The sequence below is a fragment of the Aphis gossypii genome, chromosome X (assembly GCF_020184175.1).
Source record: "Aphis gossypii isolate Hap1 chromosome X, ASM2018417v2, whole genome shotgun sequence".
NCBI lineage: Eukaryota > Metazoa > Arthropoda > Insecta > Hemiptera > Aphididae > Aphis > Aphis gossypii.
Window position 1 is genome coordinate 21,160,534 of NC_065533.1, and position 22,729 is coordinate 21,183,262.

The window sequence follows — 22,729 nt, forward strand, 5'->3', positions numbered from 1 at the left end:
CAATGTGTTAGTTTCTGGACGTCGCTTAGCTTTAGTATAATTAATAATTTTTCAAAATAAGAATGACTGTTTAAAAGTTAAGAGTAAAATATGGAGATTTTATTACTCATTTAATAATATGTATTAGTTATTGTTGTGTTATGTTTATACTTTGCACTCAGGAAAGGGGATCTCCAAGACTTGGTTGTGGGGGACTAAGTCACACTTTTCACAAAACTTTATAACAAAAAATATAATAAATATTATATGTTATTATTGGAAAGGGAATTAGAGCCACACTTGTTTGCACCTGCTGACATTTAATGAAATTACGCCAATGCTACTGTACATTAAGTGTCGAATGGATCACTGCAGTTATAGATATTATGTTAAATTTGAATTAAATTATTTATCATTGTTTAAGAAAAACGATTCTGAGAAAAGACATGCTGTTGGATTGTATTACTAAGTATAATCTATGATATGTTTATTGAAAGTATTGAATTTATTATGTTATTAATATTTGGTCATTATAATAATATGGTATATATATTTATACCATAACTTATTAATATATATTAAGTTTTGAGTCTGGTATTCTTTGTTTAAGTATGCAAATTTTGACTTCAAGTATCTATCATAAACAATTATGTTTAGGTACCTATGTATTTTTTTTATAGAAAATAAAATCTCGCGGTAGTCACCGATTTTGGTTAGAAAATATAAAGATAAAATATTATATATTCATTTAATATTATTTAATATTTAAAACTAAACATCAATTAAATACACATTCTTATGCAATTCAACTGAAAAAAAATGTTTCATCACATTTAATTTTTGCAATAAATATTTATAGATTGTAAATATTCAATAAAAAAACAATATATATATACCTAAATACTGTAGGTATATTATACACTTAAGATTCATATAGGTACAAAGATAACGCAAATTATGTTGATACTATTCTACTAAAAAAATATTCGGTAGATTATATTGTGGTAGTCACGGCTTATCGTTAAATAATAACTAATTAATAATATTTTTAAAAGACGTAGTTTGTGATTGTATCGATGTTTGTTGTGTATCAAATCTCACATTTTTTATTATTTGTATTTTAGTAATGAATAACTAAAAAATATCTGAAAATATTTTCATCTTAATTCTGTTTATTGAAACGACATTCATCTTTGAAAACAAGTATGTAACAGGTATTGTAATTCGTTATAATCTGTAAGTGTTACTACGCAGGTATAAAAGATTTATTTTACCATCGCGGGCACTGACGGTTTGAATACCATTATAACGAGGGTGTAACCTTTGTTACATATACAAGGCCGTACATAGAATACGGGTGGTCCACTTTTGAACCAAAATCAACCTTCCGTTCACCACCATTACAATAATATATTATATTTATCTTTTCCGACACAACAAATTTCAGTTTTTATATTTTAGTAACCCCTTATTACAGAAACATGTGAACTTATTGATAATTAACAATGACTTTTAAAATAAAAAAATAATTAGCTAATCGATTATTAATTAAATATCTTATTTTTTTTTAAAAAAACATTAAATAAATACTGATTTATTGTATACATAGGATATTGTGAAATATTTTCAAGAAAACACATTCAAGTAATACGTAGATATTTGCATACATAAAATATTGTAAAATGTTATTACAAAAATAAAGTAAAAATTACCTATGTATTAGTCTGTAAGATATTATACAAAATCAAGTCAACAATATTAATTATTTAACATTTTATTTTATTAAAAAAATTATTCATTTTTATAGTTATACACCACGAATTTTACAAATGTATTTCGACATATTTCTTGTTTTTTATATTAAGCAATTAAATATAAATTGTCTATTGATTTTTTTGTCACGATGTTTTTGGTTTACCGATGCTTCTTAATTTGCAATAAACTTAAGTTTGTACTTCTCCGATTAAAACATTATTTAACCATTTTAAAATACCTATAGCCTAAAATATAATATTTTAACGCTTACAATAAGGTGTTACTAAAATATAAAAACTGAAAATTGCGATGGCGAAAATTGAAATGTATATTATTGAACTGGCGGTTAACGAAAAGGTTAAATTTGGCGAAAACCTGTGACACCCGTCTTCATATAATAATTATGATCGTCTACATAATAGTAGTATTCTATGGGAGTTACAGTTTTTCGCTAAATTTGACCTTTATATTTATTGTACTATTATAATATACATTATATGAAAACTTCAGGTAATATTGATAGTCACACTTATTAATAAACTATTCCATTTTAAATACACAAAATAATATTAAATACACCTGAAACAAATGGTGGTATTATAAATAAAATCTTTAGATTGTGATCAAAATAAATAACATTAACTGTCGGACGAAAAAACAAACATTACTATTGATTTGATAATATATTACTTATTACTAAAATGCAGAGAAACTAAACAAATGATTTGAAAACTTCGATTCGAGTGTAACACATGACACGGCCACACGGAGAGGTCGCAGATGCTGGTGTCGTGTCACATAATATATTATATTATATAGTTCAAATATATTTCATTTGACTTTAAGATCACTTTTAACGAATACAATTTTAATTAATATTCCAATGGTATTATCTACAAATCGAATATCGAGATTATTATCTATCCAATTGTTTCTATCTATAATATTACGAAAAAATCTTAAAGTAACCGAGTGTTTTGATTTTTAAACTATTGATTCCTAAACTGAATTAATACTATTTATCTCACCATAATAATAATACATAACAAGAATTGTCTAAATCATAAAATTGAATTTGGATGTCTTATTCAATAAATTTGAATGTTGAAAAATGTTGAGCGTATAAAAAAAAATTTATGTCAACAAAATAAATTGTAGGTATCAAGTCTAGATGAAAATAATTGAACAGTACATGGGGGTATCTCAAGTATTAAAAAAATATATATATAGTAGTAGAACTTTGTCCGACAAACATCTTCTGCAATTCAAACACTATATTTTCGTTTTAGTTTCTAAATATTCTTCCTCTTCCTGTTTGATTCCCACTCACAACATCGAATGAGCAAACAAAATAGTGTGGTACTATCGGAGGGGAGTGAGAGGGGGCCTAATACTAAGAAATTAAACCGCTATTTCACCTATTTAACCGGGTTCACTCGCGGATGCGAGCCTACCATGTTATTATAGGTAGTATGTGATTTCATTTTTCGAGCGCACGCGTGATTTCCGACAAAACCGATTTTTACAGAATATGCGATGTATACCTTATGTAATACGGTACGTAATTTTTTATTTTTGAGATAAACAAATAAATCCCCTTTGCCGATCATCGCCACCATTGCTGACCGCACTGCAAGTTCGAAGCCGTTCTCGTCGTCGTTTTTTGCGCCTCCGTCACACGCATCAGCCAAAGAACTTTATATTATTACCATCTACAAACGCATAACAATATATAAAATTATACAGAGAAAAGTCTCTTCTTCGTCGTCGTCGAGTCATTTTCGTCTGTACGCCGTCTCCTCCTCCGAGGAATTCGTTTTACGTTCCCACGACAGTCGACGTCTTCTGAGTGTTTCAGGTCTAACTATAATTTATTTTCGTTTTACTTTTCCGTATCCACATTTGCATCGCTTACGATTGTTATACCTTCGTGTTCAACCGGTCGAGATTTCTCCGTCACGTCGCTTGCAAGCCCGTCGTCGCCTGCGGGGAGGTGACTTCGGGGGTGAGAGCGAGTAACCGCCGCAACCACAGGAGGGCGTGTGAACGCGCATGCGCCCGTGAATGCTCACCACCGTCGTCCACACACCACCACCGGCCAACGGGTTGCAAACGCAGAATGGCTATCATGGATATCGCGACCTGGGAAGTGGACGGCGTCGGCATCGTCGTCGTCGCGTTATCGGCGCTTCTGTTTGTCTTGCTTTTCGTGCTGGCGGCCGTGTTGAGGTGTCGTCGGTCGACTACTGGACTAGTCGGTCCGACCGTGTATCCGATCATCGGGTCGCTGCACGCCATGGACGGTCACCGGGACAACCCTTTCCGACGGTTCACCGAGCTGGCCAGCCTGTACGGGCCCGTTTACGCTATGACCATGGGATCGATACCGTGTGTGATTGTCAACGATTATCCGTCTATCAAGGAAGTGCTCATCACCAATGGTTCAAGTTCGGTGGCCGGCCAAACTTTTCCCGTTACAACGTGCTGTTCGCTGGCGATCGAAACAACTGTGAGTATATTGTATAATTATTGTTTTTAATTGAAATCAACACAATATTAAATAATAACTGAGAAGGAGGTAAAATTATAGAAGGATAAATGAAAGATGAAGGAGTAATAAAATAAATTTGATGAATAAACAAATACCAAAATGAAAATCAAATAAAAAAATAAAAAACGATGATAGCGGTGGGTACCTATCTAATTTATTTTATTTCTAATTTCACAAATTTAGAAATAAATTAGACACAATATCAATAGATGCCATGTCGTTTTTTGTTTTTACTATTATTTTTATATTTTTTATTTTGTTTACAATTGTATGTAAATTAATCAATTGTTATTTATGTGTCGTTTAAATTATTTATTAATTTTTAGATTATTCATGTTATTTGTCATACCTATTTTATTATTATATATTTTATAAACGAGTAGATGCCTATTAACACTTACGAATAAATAAATTATAGTTTATAATATATATAGACGACAAGGCATCTCTTCAATAATATTAAGTAATAAAAATTAATTTATAAACATAGGAATTTTTTTCGTACAAAACCAATACGGTTTCGTAGGTATAATAATTTTGTTATGCTTACAGGTGTTACGGTGTTACGGTGTTTATCTTTGGGCAAGAAGGGGGCGGAGTGGAGGACGTTTAAATCCGATTACCTGTGTCTGACCCCGTTATTAATAATAATAATATAAATATAGCCAATATAGGTACGCGTACCTATTTAATATGTTAATGAAATTACCAATTTAACGACAAAATAAGTATTTATTATCGTGTTATTTTTAATTCAAGGAATTGAATACTAATTAGAAGGTTCAGACGAGTTCAAACAAAGTTCACTTTAGCCTAAAGTTAATTAATTGAAAATCATTTTTTAGGTTTATTAAACTTTGCCTCTTGAATATTTTGTTTTTAGTATTATACTCCAATTCGTCGGTTTAAAATACAAAACATTATAATTTTACACGAACTTCAGCCACTTGGTTTTGCATTTGATGATTTACTTAATAAATCATTAGTATTCGATAATATTTTGCAATAATATTATACTTAAATTTATAAATTTAACAGATTAACAATATGTATTATTAGTAGAGTAGAAAGTAGCATATTTGATAGTAGTTGTGTTTATATTATTTATATTTTATACTAAACGTTATAAATTGTTATTCCATTGCCATTGAATATTCTCAAGAGTGAGGCTTGATTCCTTCGGAGATTATTGCTGTTGTTACACTGTAGGTACAGTTTTTTAGTAATATTAACAAACTAGTAATTCAATAAAAGACGAGGTTAAACATTGAATTTAGTTTTTAGTTTAAATTAAAATAAAATGTACTAGTATTTTTATTTTGAATGATCTAATTAGTGATTGATCATTATATATATTTTTTGTTTTTTTTAGCGTTGGCGCTGTGTGATTGGTCATGGCTACAAGAGACTAGACGTAAAATTGCACGAATGTACTGTTCACCTAAAGTATGCTCATCTAACTATGAACTGCTAGATTCTATAGCGTCTGATGAGTTGGAAGTGTTCTTAGGATCGTTAGCTGCTGTTACCGTCCCCAATTCCGAGTGTGAGGTGCAGGTAAAACAGCCTTTGCTGATGGCCTGCGCAAACATGTTCACACGGTTCATGTGCTCGACACAGTTTGATTACGGTGACCATGAGTTCAAAACCATGGTCCGAACGTTTGACGAGATATTTTGGGATATCAATCAGGGTTACGCGATGGACTTTTTACCGTGGCTAAGACTTTTTTACGTAGGCCACATGCGAAAGCTTTCTATGTGGTCGACGTGCATTAGACGTTTTATGATGAATAAAATCGTATCAAAGAGGAGTAGCTACGCAAAGGCTATGTCAACTGAAATGGATAACGGCTACAAAAGTCGTGATGACGACGAGGAAGAACCATCAGATTTTACGGATGCTCTGCTCATAAACTTGCGCAAGGAGCCCAGGCTCAAAATGCATCACATATTGTTTGAGCTGGAAGACTTCATCGGTGGTCATTCGGCAGTCGGCAACATGGTCATGCTCGCCCTGTCCATGGTTGCTACAAGACCACACGTGGCCCAGGCAATTCGGGATGAGGCCGAACAAGTCACTGGTGGTCAACGTTTGGTACGTCTCTATGACAAGTCAGACATGCCATACACTGAGGCCACTCTGTTTGAAACTCTGCGTGTCATTTCATCACCCATTGTGCCTCACGTGGCGACCGAGGACACCACTATCAAAGGTGAGGAAAACAATAGTCTAGAAAAAATTGAATGATATTTAACAGATAATTTGTAAATTTGAAAATTTGAAAATATACTATATTGTGTCACGGAGGTAGGTTACTGCAATAAGTCTGTTGAAATCATATGAATGTGTTTGTGTGTTGATGTCTGATGGTATTTGACTTTAATGGGTGCAAACCAAAATCAGATAAATTTAGAGAAAATTTTATGTATAAACGTATAGTATGATTAGTTAGGATTAATAACAAATAATAAATTAATAATATTACATTCTTTCAATTTCCACTGCTGATGTAGCAGTTTTTTGACAAAATATTTATCGATTTTTACAAATACAATAGTTAAATAATAGTTGTATCAGACATGAAAAATTTTAACACACCTCGAAAAAAAAATACTTAAAATTAATTCTGATACTGCACGGTTAATTAAATAATATTTACTAATTTATTAATATTATGATATTTTAATAATATATATATTTATATGTCGGTTGCGTTCATATAGGATTCAAAATATCAAAAGGTACATGCATTATCATTAACAACTATGAAATCAACACCAGTCCGACTTACTGGGAGGACCCGAACGTGTTCGACCCCAATCGTTTCATACATCACAAACCTGGAGGAAAGCCATACATCAGAAAACCAGAATATTTTCTGCCGTTTAGCACCGGAAAAAGGACGTGCATTGGACAGCAACTGGTTTCCGGGTTCGGATTTGTACTGCTCGCCGGCATACTACAGAGGTACGAAGTAAAGGCCACTGCTCGATTAGAGATACCTGAGGCCCGTATGGCTCTCCCGCCTGACGCGTACCCGTTGATATTGATACCGCTCGATGAATCTCGATAGAGTCGAATATCGTATAATATATGATATATCTCATCGACGTAGATTAAAACGGCATTAATTATCACTGCATGTTAAATTAGTTAGTTTTTGTTCATAAAAACAAAAAATACTGTCTGATACACAAAACTGTTTGGTTTGCAATTTATCCATATACAAGAACTATTTTTATCATGTTAATGTTCGATTCAGTAGGTTTAGTAGGTGGTCTAGCTGTTTACACTACATATACCACATATACCACACGTCCACACACACCACAATTTTGAACTACAGTCTATAAACATATTATTACACAATAATATGTATTTTATAGCGTATATGTACGTATATTATGTACACATTAGCTATGAATTGCTCTAGTGATTATATTATTTATTACTGAAAAATAAGCAATAATAATATGAAACAAACATACGTGGACAGAGAATTAACGTGTCCATTAATTAGTTTAATTAGTTAATATCCAATGTTCAAAATAGAAGTCTCATTTTATACAACTAATACATACGTAACAAACATATTATCAATGTCACAAAATTAATTTTACTTTTAATAATATCTTAGGGAAATACAATATTTTTAAATAGAAAATCCGATTCTCCCCTAGTAAAAAAAATCTTCTGACATAATCCTAATTATATATGACAATAATATGATATTATAGGTAATAAAAAAAATTAGAAAATGAATGTAAAATTGTAAAAAAATATGTGTGTCTAAATATTTAAATGTCTTATTTATTAAGATAACTACTATAGAATAGGGAATACTACATAATACATCGTGTCTAATAAATATTAATAGGTAATATCAGTGTTGTCACTTATCGTCATTACAAAATGAATGAAAAAGAAATTAAATGCAATGAATTAAAATAAATAATTAAATACTATAATTATTTATAGGTAAAATAATTATAAAACCTTTAATTTTATAATATAATATAAACATGAAATCATATTTCATTATCCCATAAATTGAATTGTAAAAGTAATTTGTTGCTAATCTTGTTAATGAAGATCATCATTGATTTAAAATTATTGGATTATCATTCATTGTATAGTACCGTATTAAATTCTAAATCAGACAGATAGTTTAGTTTTCACTACCGTTCCCATCATTATATCCTGCTTGCGTCCTAAAATTTATTTAATTAATTAAATTATGTTTGGATTAAAAAGTATAAAAACAAGTCATAACATACTAACGTTTCGAAAATTTGATTATTTGACTCCATAAATTATGGACTGACAGTAAACATTTTCAAAAATTCACAAAGCCTATAGGTATGTAACAGAAAATAAAACTATAAATAAATAAATTGCATTAGGTATTAAGTTCATATATAATGCACACTTGTTCAGACTATCTCATCATTTTAAAATTCAATAATTTTAAGTAAGTATTTTAAGAATTATATTCTATATGTTTTTAATTATTTATAGTACCTATAACTATAATTTATATATTATTATTTTATGATATTATTGAATGTTTATTTGTTTCAATTAGAATTCTACAATAAAACTATAGGATTATATATTATACCTATTTATTTGTTATGTGTTATAATACATTGCTTTATAGGTAACCTGAAGTAGTACAAATTATCATATTCACATATTCAATGTTTTTAATAATTAAAATAGTACCAACTATTTAGGGATTTAATTTTTTCTTTATAACGGTACAAAGTATCCTACAACTATTTTTTAAGTTCCTCTTAATAATGGTGCATCCAAATTGAATTCCAAGTACAAGTGTTAATTACAGGTAGTATACTAGAGCAGTGATTCCTAACGTGGTCGCTATCGCCCCCTTGTGGGCATTTTTATTTTGAATGGAGTGTTTATCTGAGGGGGCGCTAAGGGGGGCACTCATCTATCATTTACGTTTTTATTATTCATGTTATTAGTAGGTATTTAAATATAAAATTAACTAAATTGTAGCATTACAATTTTACAATTATATTTTTTCTTTAATTAAATAGCTTATTAAAAACTAAAATGTTAAAATTTTGAAAAAATTGATTGAAGGGGGGGGGGTGTTATGAGATTTTTAAAATCTAAAGAGGGCGTTGATTAAAAAAAGATTGGGAAATACTATACTAGAGTATACTAGATAATTCCAGGCGTAATGAAATTCCTTTTTTCAAACAGGAACCATTACCCTAACCAAACCATTTAGTAAATGATAATCGGTTATCGAAACCTGACATAAGTAACCTAGTGAATTTGCTATCTTAAAGATATACTTATACTTTTATATGCACCTTGTTTAGGGGTCGTAAGTAATATCTAGACATATGGTTGTTTCGCGTACTTACGAATACAAATTATAAATATTATTTTTCTGATAAATAGTAGTCTAGTCTTTAATTCTGTGTTATAAATATATTTTATCATGTTATTTACAAACCAAATTTAAGTGAAACAATGTCCATTGTTTTGTTTTAATCAATATTTTAAGATATTTCAATCCCTAAAAAAAAAATACCATTTGTGTACCTGTTAACTATCAAGATATTAAGAATTTTCAGTACTCGTACAATATAATTAAACGGAGTTTTAATGTTGCTGCAATAAGTACCTAATTAAATACATTTATCGTACATTTTCGAGTACCAATAATCAGTATAACTATGAATTCAAACATATTTGTGCTAGTAAATTTACCTAAGAAGGGGCATTAGTCAGAATCTATGATAGTAGTTTCATTTTATTTGTTGTAAAAGCTGATAGTATAGAATATTTACGAGAATTCATAACAGAATTGTTTACTCAACAGTTATGAAGTTATTAAACGTTAAAGTATTCGAAGAGTCTAAAATCCTTTTCAATACGACTGTTTCAAAATAAGATAAACAATACGAAAGTCTAGTTCAATGGTAAATAGGTATACATTTTTTTAATACCTAGCACATTAAAATCACTATTATATTTAATGTATATACATTATACATACCTATTGACTTTAGTAATTTATCGATTATTGGACTAATATTACCCTACAGTGAAATCTCAGTAACCCGACAAATATTAAACAACACTACTGCCAAATTAAAACAAAACAGCGGATTTATGGGGGATTCACAAAAAACGCAATTTTACTTACATAATTTTTTTTTTTTTTTTTTAATTACTCATTAAATTACCCATTAATTTGAATATCGAAATCATTCAATAATTTATTTTATTTTTATTTTTGTTCTAACTTTTTAGTAATATTTAATTACCTAATATTTATTTACCAACTATTAATGTTCACATTATTGTTGTTATTTTAATTGTTTAAATTTAATTATATTTTATTTATTTTATTGAACTTATATTTTATCGTTGTAACGATTAATAATTATCTGTACTTTTGTGGTGTTATATATTTTAAATTAATAAAATAAGTGATAATTAATAAATATGTTGTTGAAAATTAATAATTTATGCTTTAAGTCTAATGATTTTCCTTATAATATGTTATGTACACAATACACATGTATAAATGTATAATCTATACAAACAGCAGATAATTGATCGCTTATATATTTTGATGTATGTATTATATTTATGTGCGCAATAGACACGGGTACCGTTTATACCTAGTTAAATTTTATGTCAACGCTCAACGGTAGGTATATAGTAGTTTTATGTTAACTTACTTTTATAGTTTTATGAGTTGGTTTTCGTTTTCATTTTTTGATAGGTAATCGTGTTTCATACTATACACACAAGAAACGTATAAGTAGTTCTGATTGTTCTGAAATATTCATGACTATAGGAGATAGCGGTAATTTTCCTTAATCAAAATTCCCGAATAATAATTCACCCAAAAATTCGTAAACCCATAACGTATTAGTGTCAATTAATAATGTTATTACTTATTACTTATTAGGTACTAATATTTTCGATGTTTTTCAAAAGTGAATCACAGGTAACCGCTATTTATAAGTACATAAAGTTAGCCGAATTCCACTTATTATTTAAAGTAATTTGTTGAATTAAATCACACTAGTGTACCTATTAATTATTTTAGCATGGTTTATTGGTAATGTTTATCGATTCAGTGTTGAACACTAAGTTCTATCATCTATGTCATAAAAAATAAAAAAGAGTGCATGTGTATTAAACTATTAAATGATTTAAATGTACGTGTACAATATATTTTATAGTCGTAAATAATGTAGTTTACAATATGTATTGGGTAGTAGTAAGTAGATACCAACATCTTTGAGGAATTCGGTGACAGGTATTATTCAAACGAGAGCATTTCGAAATGGGTAGTTTGGTTACAATACATTTCAGAAACGAATATTATTTGTGTACGATAATAAAAAGGTATGTTTTGTCCAAGTGGCAGGTGCTTTACTATACAAATTCCCTCTGTAATTTTGTTCGCAGGTACTTTTAATTTAAAACCACTTATTGATGGTATATTACTATGGACTCATCCATATTCTCGGATGAATATCTTTTGTAAGGAAACTGTATATAATGATGGGGGACTGCCCAGGACCAGTGCACCTGCTTCCTTTCTATTATTATAGCGTTCGATAAGCCTTGGTTACCCACGACTCGTAAAAACTAACATCCCAGTTAATAAAAACACTATAAATGTCGAATTTACAAACGACAATATTATAAATAATATAATGTTATAATAATTATCGTATTATCGACAGTGATAGCAATATGGCATGAACAATAATGATAATATTATTTTTTTATTTCGTAACTTTTTCTGTTTGTTAATTTAATATTTATGGTGTAAAAATTATACTATCAATAAAAAAATAATAGTCCAATTATTAAGAAAATTTTTATTATTCAATCTGTTACAAAAAAATGAACAACTTTATTTGATATCGAAAATATTTCTTTATACGATATAGATACGTATACTGAATGTGATGAATCATAATATGTGGTTCGAGATGAGTTTTCAATAAAATATATTTCTTAAATACTTTATTATGGTTATTTGTTAAAATATAAATTTTGTTACATACAACATATATCATGATGGTGTTCAATTAATGAATTTGAATTTTTCATGAAGTTTAACCTTGTAACATTTTTTTACTAAAATGTTAATGTACCTATATTATTTTGTAACTAAATACATTAATTGTATATGTATAAAAAATATTATTAATGTAATATTCCATAAAAGAAATCACTATACATGTCTTACTTATGGGGGAGGTTAAAACCTACCTTCCCACCCCGTCAGTACGCCACTGATGTTAACTGCGTGAAAAGAAAATGTTAATTAATTATGAGTCGATGTATAGTTGATAATATCTACAGTTTATTTTTTAAGATGCGTAAAAATTGGTAATTTTAAGTATACTAGATACGACTATCGGGAGAAATTATAAAACTACTAAGTATCATTCCCAATGATTAAAACTTAAAAATTACAAAACTTGAACTAAATCTAAATAAATGGCTATAAACCTGCAATTCAAAACCGGAATAAGTAGGTAATATAATCTCATCATGAGTCATTAGTCGTGAGCTGCATACTAGAATGTCCCAATAATAAATACGATAAAGGCCTAACCCTATAATTGACGTCCGTCAACGCGACGGGATATTTCGATTTTCGGCAGGACAGATGGGGTGCCGCGATAACTGCACCACCGCGCCGTTTTAGTGCGTCAGTAGGTCACAGTCAGGAACTAACCCAGATATAATGTCGTTTTGGGGACTAGCCGATCAAACGGGCCCGTGGATGGTGGAACAAACCGTCCATCACCCAAGCCACCCAAAGCTTTACGAGTGCGCCACTGTTGTTGCTGTTAGTACCGCATAGGTCAGGACCGTAGGTTAGCGTCTGTCATTTCTTACCGCGTCTTGCCGTCGTATGTAAGTGTCCGACATTGTGGCTTCCAACGCTCCGTTACTCCACAAGCACGTCCAACTGTTGAATTATTTAGTGATTAATTTACTAGGCCTGTCCTCGGCTGATGATCGTTATCGTTTTCATCACCTCGTCATTTTTTACCGTTAAAAGGATTTTCGGATTATCGGATTGAACAAGTTCAGTTATGATCACTGTATCATTGGAGTTTTAGAAGTGCAGTAATTCCTCACCACACGTTTGTTCATATCTATCGTGGAAATCGCTAACAACCTCAATCGATCTCGTCGCCTATCCCTTCGCTTCAGCCTTGTCGTAGACAGCGATACTAACAAACCTCAGTTTGGACAATTTAAAAGCAGGTAAGGTATAAACGATTTCCTCGGTGACGTCGCGGACTACGAAGGGAGAAGTTTGTTAGCGCGAAGTAAACATTTTTAGGTTAAGTCATTAAGTTTCTTGAGTATATTATGGGTAATTTCAAGTTTTTCAGGAAGTTGCATACCCCATATTTGAATTTGAAGTAACCAATTATTACCTACTCTTTTTTTTAAAAAAAATTCACTATCAGTTTAAATAAATTGTAAATATTAGAAATTTTAAAAGATCTGGTAATAAAAAAAAAATTACACGTAAAATTTAATGTACATTTTCACTTTAAAATCAACGTTTTTTTTTTTAAAGTTTAAATCATTTGTTAAATTATAGATGATACATTTATACAATCCAATACAACTCACCGTTGAAGACTTCCGGAGTCCTTGAAAATTCACTAGTCAATCGATTCCGTTGTTAATTGAACACATGTGTGAATTGGAACGACTGCAACAGGTCTAAAAGCCTTTATGTTACGGTGATCACAATTGTTCTGGTTTAATCCGATAGTCGGATATTCTTATAAGGGTTGTGTCAAATGACGAAGAGATGAAGACAATAACAAATATCGGCTAATGACCGGTATAATAAAGCAATGACAACATGATCTATAACAGAACACGCGCGTGTGGAGTAACAGATTGTTGATAAGTCTCAATGTCGGACACGGATATGCGATGGCAAGGCGTGGGAAGAATGCAGAATAAACCTCGGTCTGAAACCATTTACGGAGGCCGACGGACCTGTACGGTCCTTAACGCGACTGACCACTACACAGATTTTAATGGAATATTTGGTAATATATAAATTCGACTTACTTTAGTTTTCTTATTATACTTTTAGTGTGCGCCAATTAAGGTTATTTTGTTTAACGATTTTATCCGTGACTAATAGGAATAGCCAACTCATTGTTAAACACATGAATTCATACGAATATATAATATCACAATGCTTTGGTTATTGTAGAAATAAATACACTTATAAATTTATATTTAAATATAATTAATTAGATGCAACCACAGCTATGTAATATATATAAAAAAAATATTTTAACTTATTATTTTTTAAATAAACTATAATAAAGCTATAGGGTCACAAAGGACAAAAACTTAAACTAGCAGTCAAAAAATTAACTAAAATTTTAACTAGTTAATTTCCACCATTGCAAATGTGATGGTGGTTAAATATTAGACATTTTAGATTCTAGACTAATGACAAAAACTAATACATTTTTTTATTTGTTTATAGCTGTGAGTCAAATTAAGAAGAAAATCCTACTATACAGTTCTGTTCTTCAAAATAAACCATACCAACATAATTCACAAGAAATTATGGAATGAAATAATTTGTTCCATATCTAACAGCGCATTGAGAAGTAGGTACGGCATTATACATTTATTCAAGGCACCTATTATTCATGAAAAATAGACTGTGACACTCAAGTTTTATTAAAAACATTTTAAAGAAAACTGAATGATTTTTAACTACTAGCTATTAAATCTATTATAAACTAATGATCACTGATTAAATAAGTACATACCTAAGTAGCCATACTTTTGTATTAAAGTATTCAAACAACTTTTTTTCTATGTAGCTTAATACATTTATTGTACTCATACTGTATAATTAAATATTGAAATAACAATAACTTTTTTTTTTACTATTTATCATAAAATATTTTTTGTTAACTATGCCAAGAATAATAATGTATTTTAGTGACATTAAACTATATACTTATATATTAATAGGCATTTGCATTACATCCTCAGTTTGTGAATATTATTCATTTACAGATTGTTGTCAAACAAAGTGTGTACCTAACCATAAAAATATGTTTTAATGCTAAGATTGGATAAATATCATATTATTAATAATTAATGTAATCTTCATTTTCTTTTTTACAAAATACACAATACATAATATTATCTGAATTTTTTGTTTATCAATAATTGTGTTTCTCCTAATTTAATAGGTTCCATAAGTGAATAATTTTTGTTAGATTATTAACAATACTGCAGCTATAGTAGGTAACTAAGGTAGCTTAAATGTATTGAAAATTATAATTGAATGAAATAACATATTTTTATATATACTTGTTTGTATTGTTTGTATTTTTATTTTCTTATAATTTTCAATTAAAATGACCAAAGCTATTTCTACAGATGTAGTATAAGCTTATAATAAGCAATTATCAGTGGCAAATGCTGACTCTAATGTATAGGCATGCTCATTTATCATAATGTATTATAGTTCTATTTAATTTATAACTAATAAATAATACACAAATTTGTATTAACTTATAAATAAGACTCTAATTTAATACATATTATATACAATAGTACTTACTTAAATAATACTTTAATAATAGTAATTGAGACTTGACTAACTCTTTTAACTAAAATAAAAAAATTGTCATTTATTCGTACACGTAAATCTTATTAATTACGTTGACGAAGCTCAACAGAATGAGCATGTCTCGGGTGATAAATACGCGGCTGCTAGTAGCCTGGTCTCGAAGTAACTGGTTTTTTTACAGCAATAACAAAGATCATGTAGCTCACGCACACATCCTTCGCATGCTCTATCATTAAATGTTAGAATAAAGATAAACACAGATACCTAAGTATAACAAAAATAAATAAATTAATGTAACACATGATATTTTTATTATATATAAGAAATTATTGATAATAAAATTATTTTTTTTATTTGAATTAATAACGTTTTTATTTCTAAGCATATGGCGCATGCCTGGATAATTCGCCACTGGCAATTATTTTTATAATTATAATTAATCAGAATGTATTAATAAACATTGAAAATCTAAAATTATTTAAAATATTCTTTTAATATTTTAGTTTATAAGCAATAATTATTTTAATTTATTATTTATATAACATTAGTTTTTCATAATATTGTGCAATTCATCAGTATCTCTTTTTTCAACAGTACAAAATAATCACTCATGTGGTAAGTGTATGATCATATGTTTTATACAGTATAGTTAACAAAGAAAATTTAAATTCAATAATATTTTTCTGCGGTAGTTTTTATCACAACTCCTAACTAGTTAAACAAGTAATTTGGAATAATCGATGAAAATACTAATATGATTACTTAAAATTTGATGTGCACTGTAAAAATTAAAAAAAAACATTGATAAATTACTTGCATTGATCAGATATATTACTACTAGAATAATTAAAGCACAAACATCATACCTCGATTAAATTTTCCAATTTTTATCACAGTTACCATAATAGTAAAACCATTTTATATCAAGGAAGCTGTAGTTTTTTTTCTAATTCATCCATAGATTTAAATACTTAATCCACCAATAATTTTCAAATACCACTTCCTGTAATATATAATATAGTCTGGTAATACCATTATCTACAATATAAATTCTTATGTGGAAGTCTAAAATTGGATTTCTATGTAATAGAACTCAATTATGTCCAAATGCATGAAAACTGCACTAAAATTATTTTTTATAAATATAAAAATCTCTATTATATGAAATACCTTCAAAATTCAATCCATAAATACAACATACTCTAACTATGAACAAAATATTATGTACTTATATCTAAATATATAAAAAATTTCAAAATTAAATTAGCATTAATTTTCTCATAAAATACATTTATATTAAATCTCAAGAAGAAGTTAATATACTATATTATGGTAAATTAAATCATTTTATTTATTTATTTATTTTTTTTTTTTGTGTAAGTGTAAACTAATATATAAATTAATTAATAACAATTTAATTTTGTTTACAGTTATGAAATAATATAGGTGTTTATACATAGTTATTGTTATTTAATTTATATAATCCGTCATTGGATATAAACATTGATTTTAATTTTTAGAGCTTTGTTTATTTTTTAGAATTGGTGATTCAAGATTATGTGTGTAGTACAGAAATTTGTATCTTTAAAGCTACTGTACAATTTATTTAAATACCAGGTTAAAAAGTTATGATTATTACTATGATATATCCACTTCCTAGTTTTATTAGTATATATTTTCAAATCATATTTCATTTTTTCATCTTTATTTTCAAACATTTAAATAAAAAACGTCTGGTAAAATTTCCACTTTTTCTGTGACAATATCACATAGTTATTTAATATCATTGAAAGATTGGGTGATGAGCGGGAATCATTAATAAAAAGAAATAATCAAAAAAATAATTTACAGAAGTAATTTATTTTGTTTTAACAGTGTTTTCAATTTTTTCTACCAATAATAGATATTTTTTTATCTAGTTTATTCACTTTGGCATTAAACTTTAAACTACTTTTTCTTAGTATGTTGATCGACAGTACATAAAAAGCTATAGTGTATACTGCATTTTAAAGTTTAAACCCAACTCCAATTAAAGATAAGATTAATACTTGAACTCATGTCCAAAGATATGCTAATAGTATTCAATAAAACTGACAGCCAATAGATTGAATTTTGATGGTGTATTTGAATCGGTTGGTCCTTTCTGAAGTTCTTTACAAAGCTTCATCCAAATTTAACAAAGAAGTATCTCATCAAGATTAATATCAGTTGATTCTAAACAAATAATAACATAACACTATTAATAATATAAAAGAATATTTATATGTTGTACTTTAAATTCAATATAATAATTAAAAGGCACCTAAATTCAACAATATTATAGATTGATAAAAAAAAAATTACACCTCTACTTAATTGTTTAAATTAAAATTTTTAATTAACATTATTCAGATCAAAATTGTTGTAACATTACTATTAATTGATATACATGTTAATTTATCATTTATATATTATTAAATGAAAGACATTGATCAATGACTCATATTAATTAATATTATTTAATAAAACAATTGTTTAAATATTTAACATTTCAGTACCTATACATTTTTACTTGAGAACTAGGTACATAAATAGAGATATCAATTGAATAACATTTTCAGAGACCTACGAGTTAATATTATGTATTTCCCTGAACATATTTAAATGTAATTTACTCACCAAAGCAGTTGGTACCTACTTCTTTAGGTAGCAATTGAATCTTTTCATGATTACTTAACATATTAACTGTAAAATGTTAATACCTGAGACGAACGTTACTAAACAGAGTACAGACACACGAGTAAAACAATTGGCATAAAAACTAATACGAATGTGAGTATACATATATTTAGTGACTTACCTTGGATCAAGTAACAAACACATTCAATATTCAAGTATTGAAGTCTCAACACAAAAATGTCCAAACGCTTGAAACAACGATAGAACAGTTGTATATTGTATACCGTAATGTAGTCGTTAAATGATGGATATTAATTGTACTTTTGTAAGCTGTTGTTACCTTTTGTAGGTGTAATTATTAATGTTTACTGTTTAGCCGCTTAGGTATTACACTTTTAAGTTTTAACTATTTTAACTTTTCTTTATTATGGTACATTATCATGATTCGTATCAGTCGTAACAGCACGGATTTAACAACACCGACAAATGATAAGGTTATGATAAGTTCTTTTAAATGGCGCAATTTATATTGATATTTGTAGATTTAAAATTTCACGTCCATGTAGAAAATTCGAAATAATCATCATGATATTTGTACAATTAATGAGCAAACATGATTAATACATACCTAGGTATTATTTAACGAAAAAGTTAGTTTGTTGGTGACACTTGGTGTTACACCTATCGCTAAACTGCTAAGTGTACGAGAAAACGATTTCTTATACTGGCAAAAAAACACAGTTATCCTCTTAATAAGTACTTACTTAAATGCTGACAATTTATTTAGGGTTGATCAAGGCCGTGAACACATAATATTTAAGTACAAATGTATGTACAATACGTAATATAGAGTGTTAATGATAGTACTATATCAGACTCATTAGTACTTGTATAATATATTGTATTGTAACGGTTTACAGAATACTGACAATAGTTTATGTTGCGCTCGGTGAATTTTCTTAGATTATCAACATTCAGTACGAGCGTATTATAGGTAAGTATAATATTATATTATTTTCATAGACAGTACATTTGCGTTTAAATCGCTAAGTAGAGACCATACCCAACAACTGTTGTCAACTACCTATATATCTACATTCTTAAAATTTACCTACATTGTCATTTTAAAATTGATTTATATTATAGATACAAGAAAACTATAACCTACTTTAATTTACCTTATTACAGATAAATATATAATTATGCATCTAGAACTCGAATTCAAATGCTTTAAAAGAACTATAATGAAAAATGCTAAAAAAAGCAGGAAATTCAGTAGGTAATGTATATAACTGAAATACAATGTCATAAATTGTTTTTACCTATTTTATTTTTATTTTTTACAAAAAGTCTGATAAATTGAATAGATACGTTGACAATGGTTTTGAGCGTTGGCCGGAAAAAAAATATAATTTTTAAAGCAGAATTATTCATTTTAAGTAATTAAGTTTTGATATGTAAAACTATTTTACCTGTTGAATTGCGAGCAATGCATTGAATAATGCAAATTATATAAATGATAAAATCATATAGGTATAGAATGATTGACAAATGATATAAATTGTGGAAACAACATTTTAAATTATACTAAAAAAAGTAAAACCTAAAAATTCATATAATTTATAAAATATGTGCATTGAAAATTAACAAAATTACCTAAAAATGATGTATGAAAAAAAGAATGAAGAATAAAAGTTTAAGTTTTCAATTCTCTGTTGTATGAAACGCTTTTGTACTAGAAAAGCAATTACCCGATACTTCTAAAAAAATAATACTTTTTTATTAAAATACGGACTCTGTTTTATTGATAACTCAATAACTGATGATAATGGAAAATGTAATTTTTTTAAATGTTCATAACCGACCTAAACAAATTAAAATATCGTAAAAATCAATATACCTACATGTATAGTGTATACAATATACATATAAGGTACGCAGATGTACATAACTTTATGTTTAATAATAGGTAAATTCACTATACCTAATATTAAAGCTAACTACAACTCCAACTTTAATCTTTTGAACGCAAATTTTCTACGTATAAATAACAATAATAATTCAATTTTGACAATATTACTATTGTTGTCGGGAAAAATAATAATTGCAGGTACTTTTGTCGACTAATAAAATTCGTAAGTACACGTGGTGTAATATACCAATTACCAAGTGTCTATAAAAATATACAATAGGTTAGAATAGCCACGTATATGTCAAGTAAATTTTCGTAACAGCGTTTGAGTAAAAAAAAAAAAAATATATATATATATATAATACATATACTTATATAGGTACATAATTATATATACCTATTGTTAACTGTTGTTTTGATAAATACCAGTTTGCTTCCAAGGTGTTTACAAGCGTTCACTACGTATAAAGACAGTTAAACGTCTTATTAATTGATCACTTTTATAGTGTTTCAGATGGTTTTTCGTACTTATATATAAATTATACGTATAAGTGTGTATATACAACGGCAGGTATATTATGTGTATATATATATATATATTTTATAACCATAAAAGTACGTCATTCTCTTCGTCACATCATCTCACTTCTCCCACTATATGCCTGTGATGTTCACACATCGTGACTTATCAGTATTATATATTGCGCAACATAAAAATAATAATATAACGATGTATCGTGCGATTCATGGATAGATATTAAATATAATGCTGTATCACAATAACAGTAATTATGATATTGATTCAAGGTCACGTTCGGGGCAGTCGGATCTGTGGTGACGTGGTGTAATGTAAATAAATTGTCGTATCCGGAAAGTCAAAACAGGTCAAAGAGATCAAAATGCAACGTTTTCAATTTTTGGTTGCTTTTGCTTGTATATTATTAGTTCTGCTGGACACATAAGTACGTATTTTAGCGTAGAATTTATGCAGCTGAATATTTGAGTGTAAACTGTAAACTTATAAAGATAGGTACCTACTGCAGAAATAGATACTTATTATTTATCTATTACCTATAAAGATATAAACGAGTTTAATTTACACCGTTCTATTAGCTGATATACATGGCAATATGGCATAACAATTAACTGGATAAATCAACGTTTTTATCATTTAAAATTATCATATTATATAGTCTTCCTACATTATAGTGGGTATTAAATATAGTTGTGTAATGTGTTATACTCAAATATTTTAATTTTAACAAACTAAATTAATACAATTAATATATTACATAGGTTTGAAAATTCGATCGAATAAAAAAACGTATGATGTGTAGGTACTAAGTACCTACCTACCATGTTTAATTTTAAAATTTGTTGAGTTTAGTATATAATATATTACAATGCATGTGAAAACAATTAACTTGATAGTATTTAGAATATAAATATAATATTGTGTAATATTTGATTAAAAAATAAATAAATACAAAACCCAAGCCAAAAAATGCGTGTTTTCAAAAGTAGACCTTACACTTATGCTTAAGAAATATATATATTATATATACTTGTACAGTACAGCAATATGTAACTAACGCCCTATTATATTAGTACTATACAGGTTGCATATTATATATCTACATTAGTTGATTTTAATTTGCATAGGTCTAATACTCTTATACTCATATTTGTGTTTTCTGAAATATTATTTTCTACAGGTTATTAACTGGTTATAGACTACCTATTTTAAATATTTTAATACCATTTCTAGTAACCAATTTCAATAAGCATCGTGTAAATCGTTCAACTTTATTTCTAAAATCAAAACTTATTCACTTCACAGTAATATATTACATTTTGTGAGTATATTATTATTTATTAGTCTAGAACAAGGACTTTCATGTATTCGCATATTTTTTCTGGTTAACTTTTTCGTATACAGAGTAACTACACAATACATTTCACAATGTTTGTGACCATAAGTTTATAATGCATATTTCGAAGGTTTTTCGAAAATCATATAGGTACTTCAGTGAATAATTTTCATGATAAAGGACACAAATTATTATATTTCACTGTTTCTGTATAATTTCTCATTAAGACAATAGAGACTCATTTTATCTTAATTGCGAATCTGTAGATTAGATTATAATTAAGTGATATCAAATTTAGTTAAAACTTATAGAGTTAACATAGGCAGATAGTATAAAAT

General features: G+C 28.2%; 1 protein-coding gene and 2 long non-coding RNA genes across 5 annotated transcripts; 2 read left to right on the forward strand and 1 right to left on the reverse strand.

The window, feature by feature from the left end:
• The first annotated feature begins 2,916 nt into the window (after positions 1-2,916).
• LOC114127877 (cytochrome P450 307a1-like) lies at positions 2,917-7,793 on the forward strand. The gene is given in 4 exon segments (XM_027992222.2): positions 2,917-4,175; positions 4,178-4,243; positions 5,658-6,500; positions 7,012-7,793. Coding segments are annotated over 4 exon segments (1,581 nt in total). The 5' UTR covers positions 2,917-3,853; the 3' UTR covers positions 7,362-7,793.
• A 5,397-nt stretch (positions 7,794-13,190) lies between these two features.
• Positions 13,191-15,526, forward strand: LOC126552936 (uncharacterized). The gene is made up of 3 exons (XR_007606405.1): positions 13,191-13,582; positions 13,929-14,391; positions 14,844-15,526. It is a non-coding gene; the product is annotated as an uncharacterized LOC126552936 (long non-coding RNA).
• Positions 15,527-16,220: 694 nt separating this feature from the next.
• Positions 16,221-19,082, reverse strand: LOC114127869 (uncharacterized). 3 transcript variants are annotated; one of them, XR_007606403.1, is made up of 5 exons: positions 18,790-19,082; positions 18,609-18,706; positions 17,999-18,164; positions 16,817-16,953; positions 16,221-16,729 (listed from the first exon to the last, which is right to left on the reverse strand). It is a non-coding gene; the product is annotated as an uncharacterized LOC114127869 (long non-coding RNA). The 3 variants fall into 3 exon arrangements; XR_007606404.1 differs by having other exon boundaries at positions 16,221-16,953; positions 18,790-19,067; XR_003592714.2 differs by lacking the exons at positions 16,221-16,729; positions 16,817-16,953 and having other exon boundaries at positions 17,792-18,164; positions 18,790-19,066.
• Between the last annotated feature and the right edge of the window lie 3,647 nt (positions 19,083-22,729).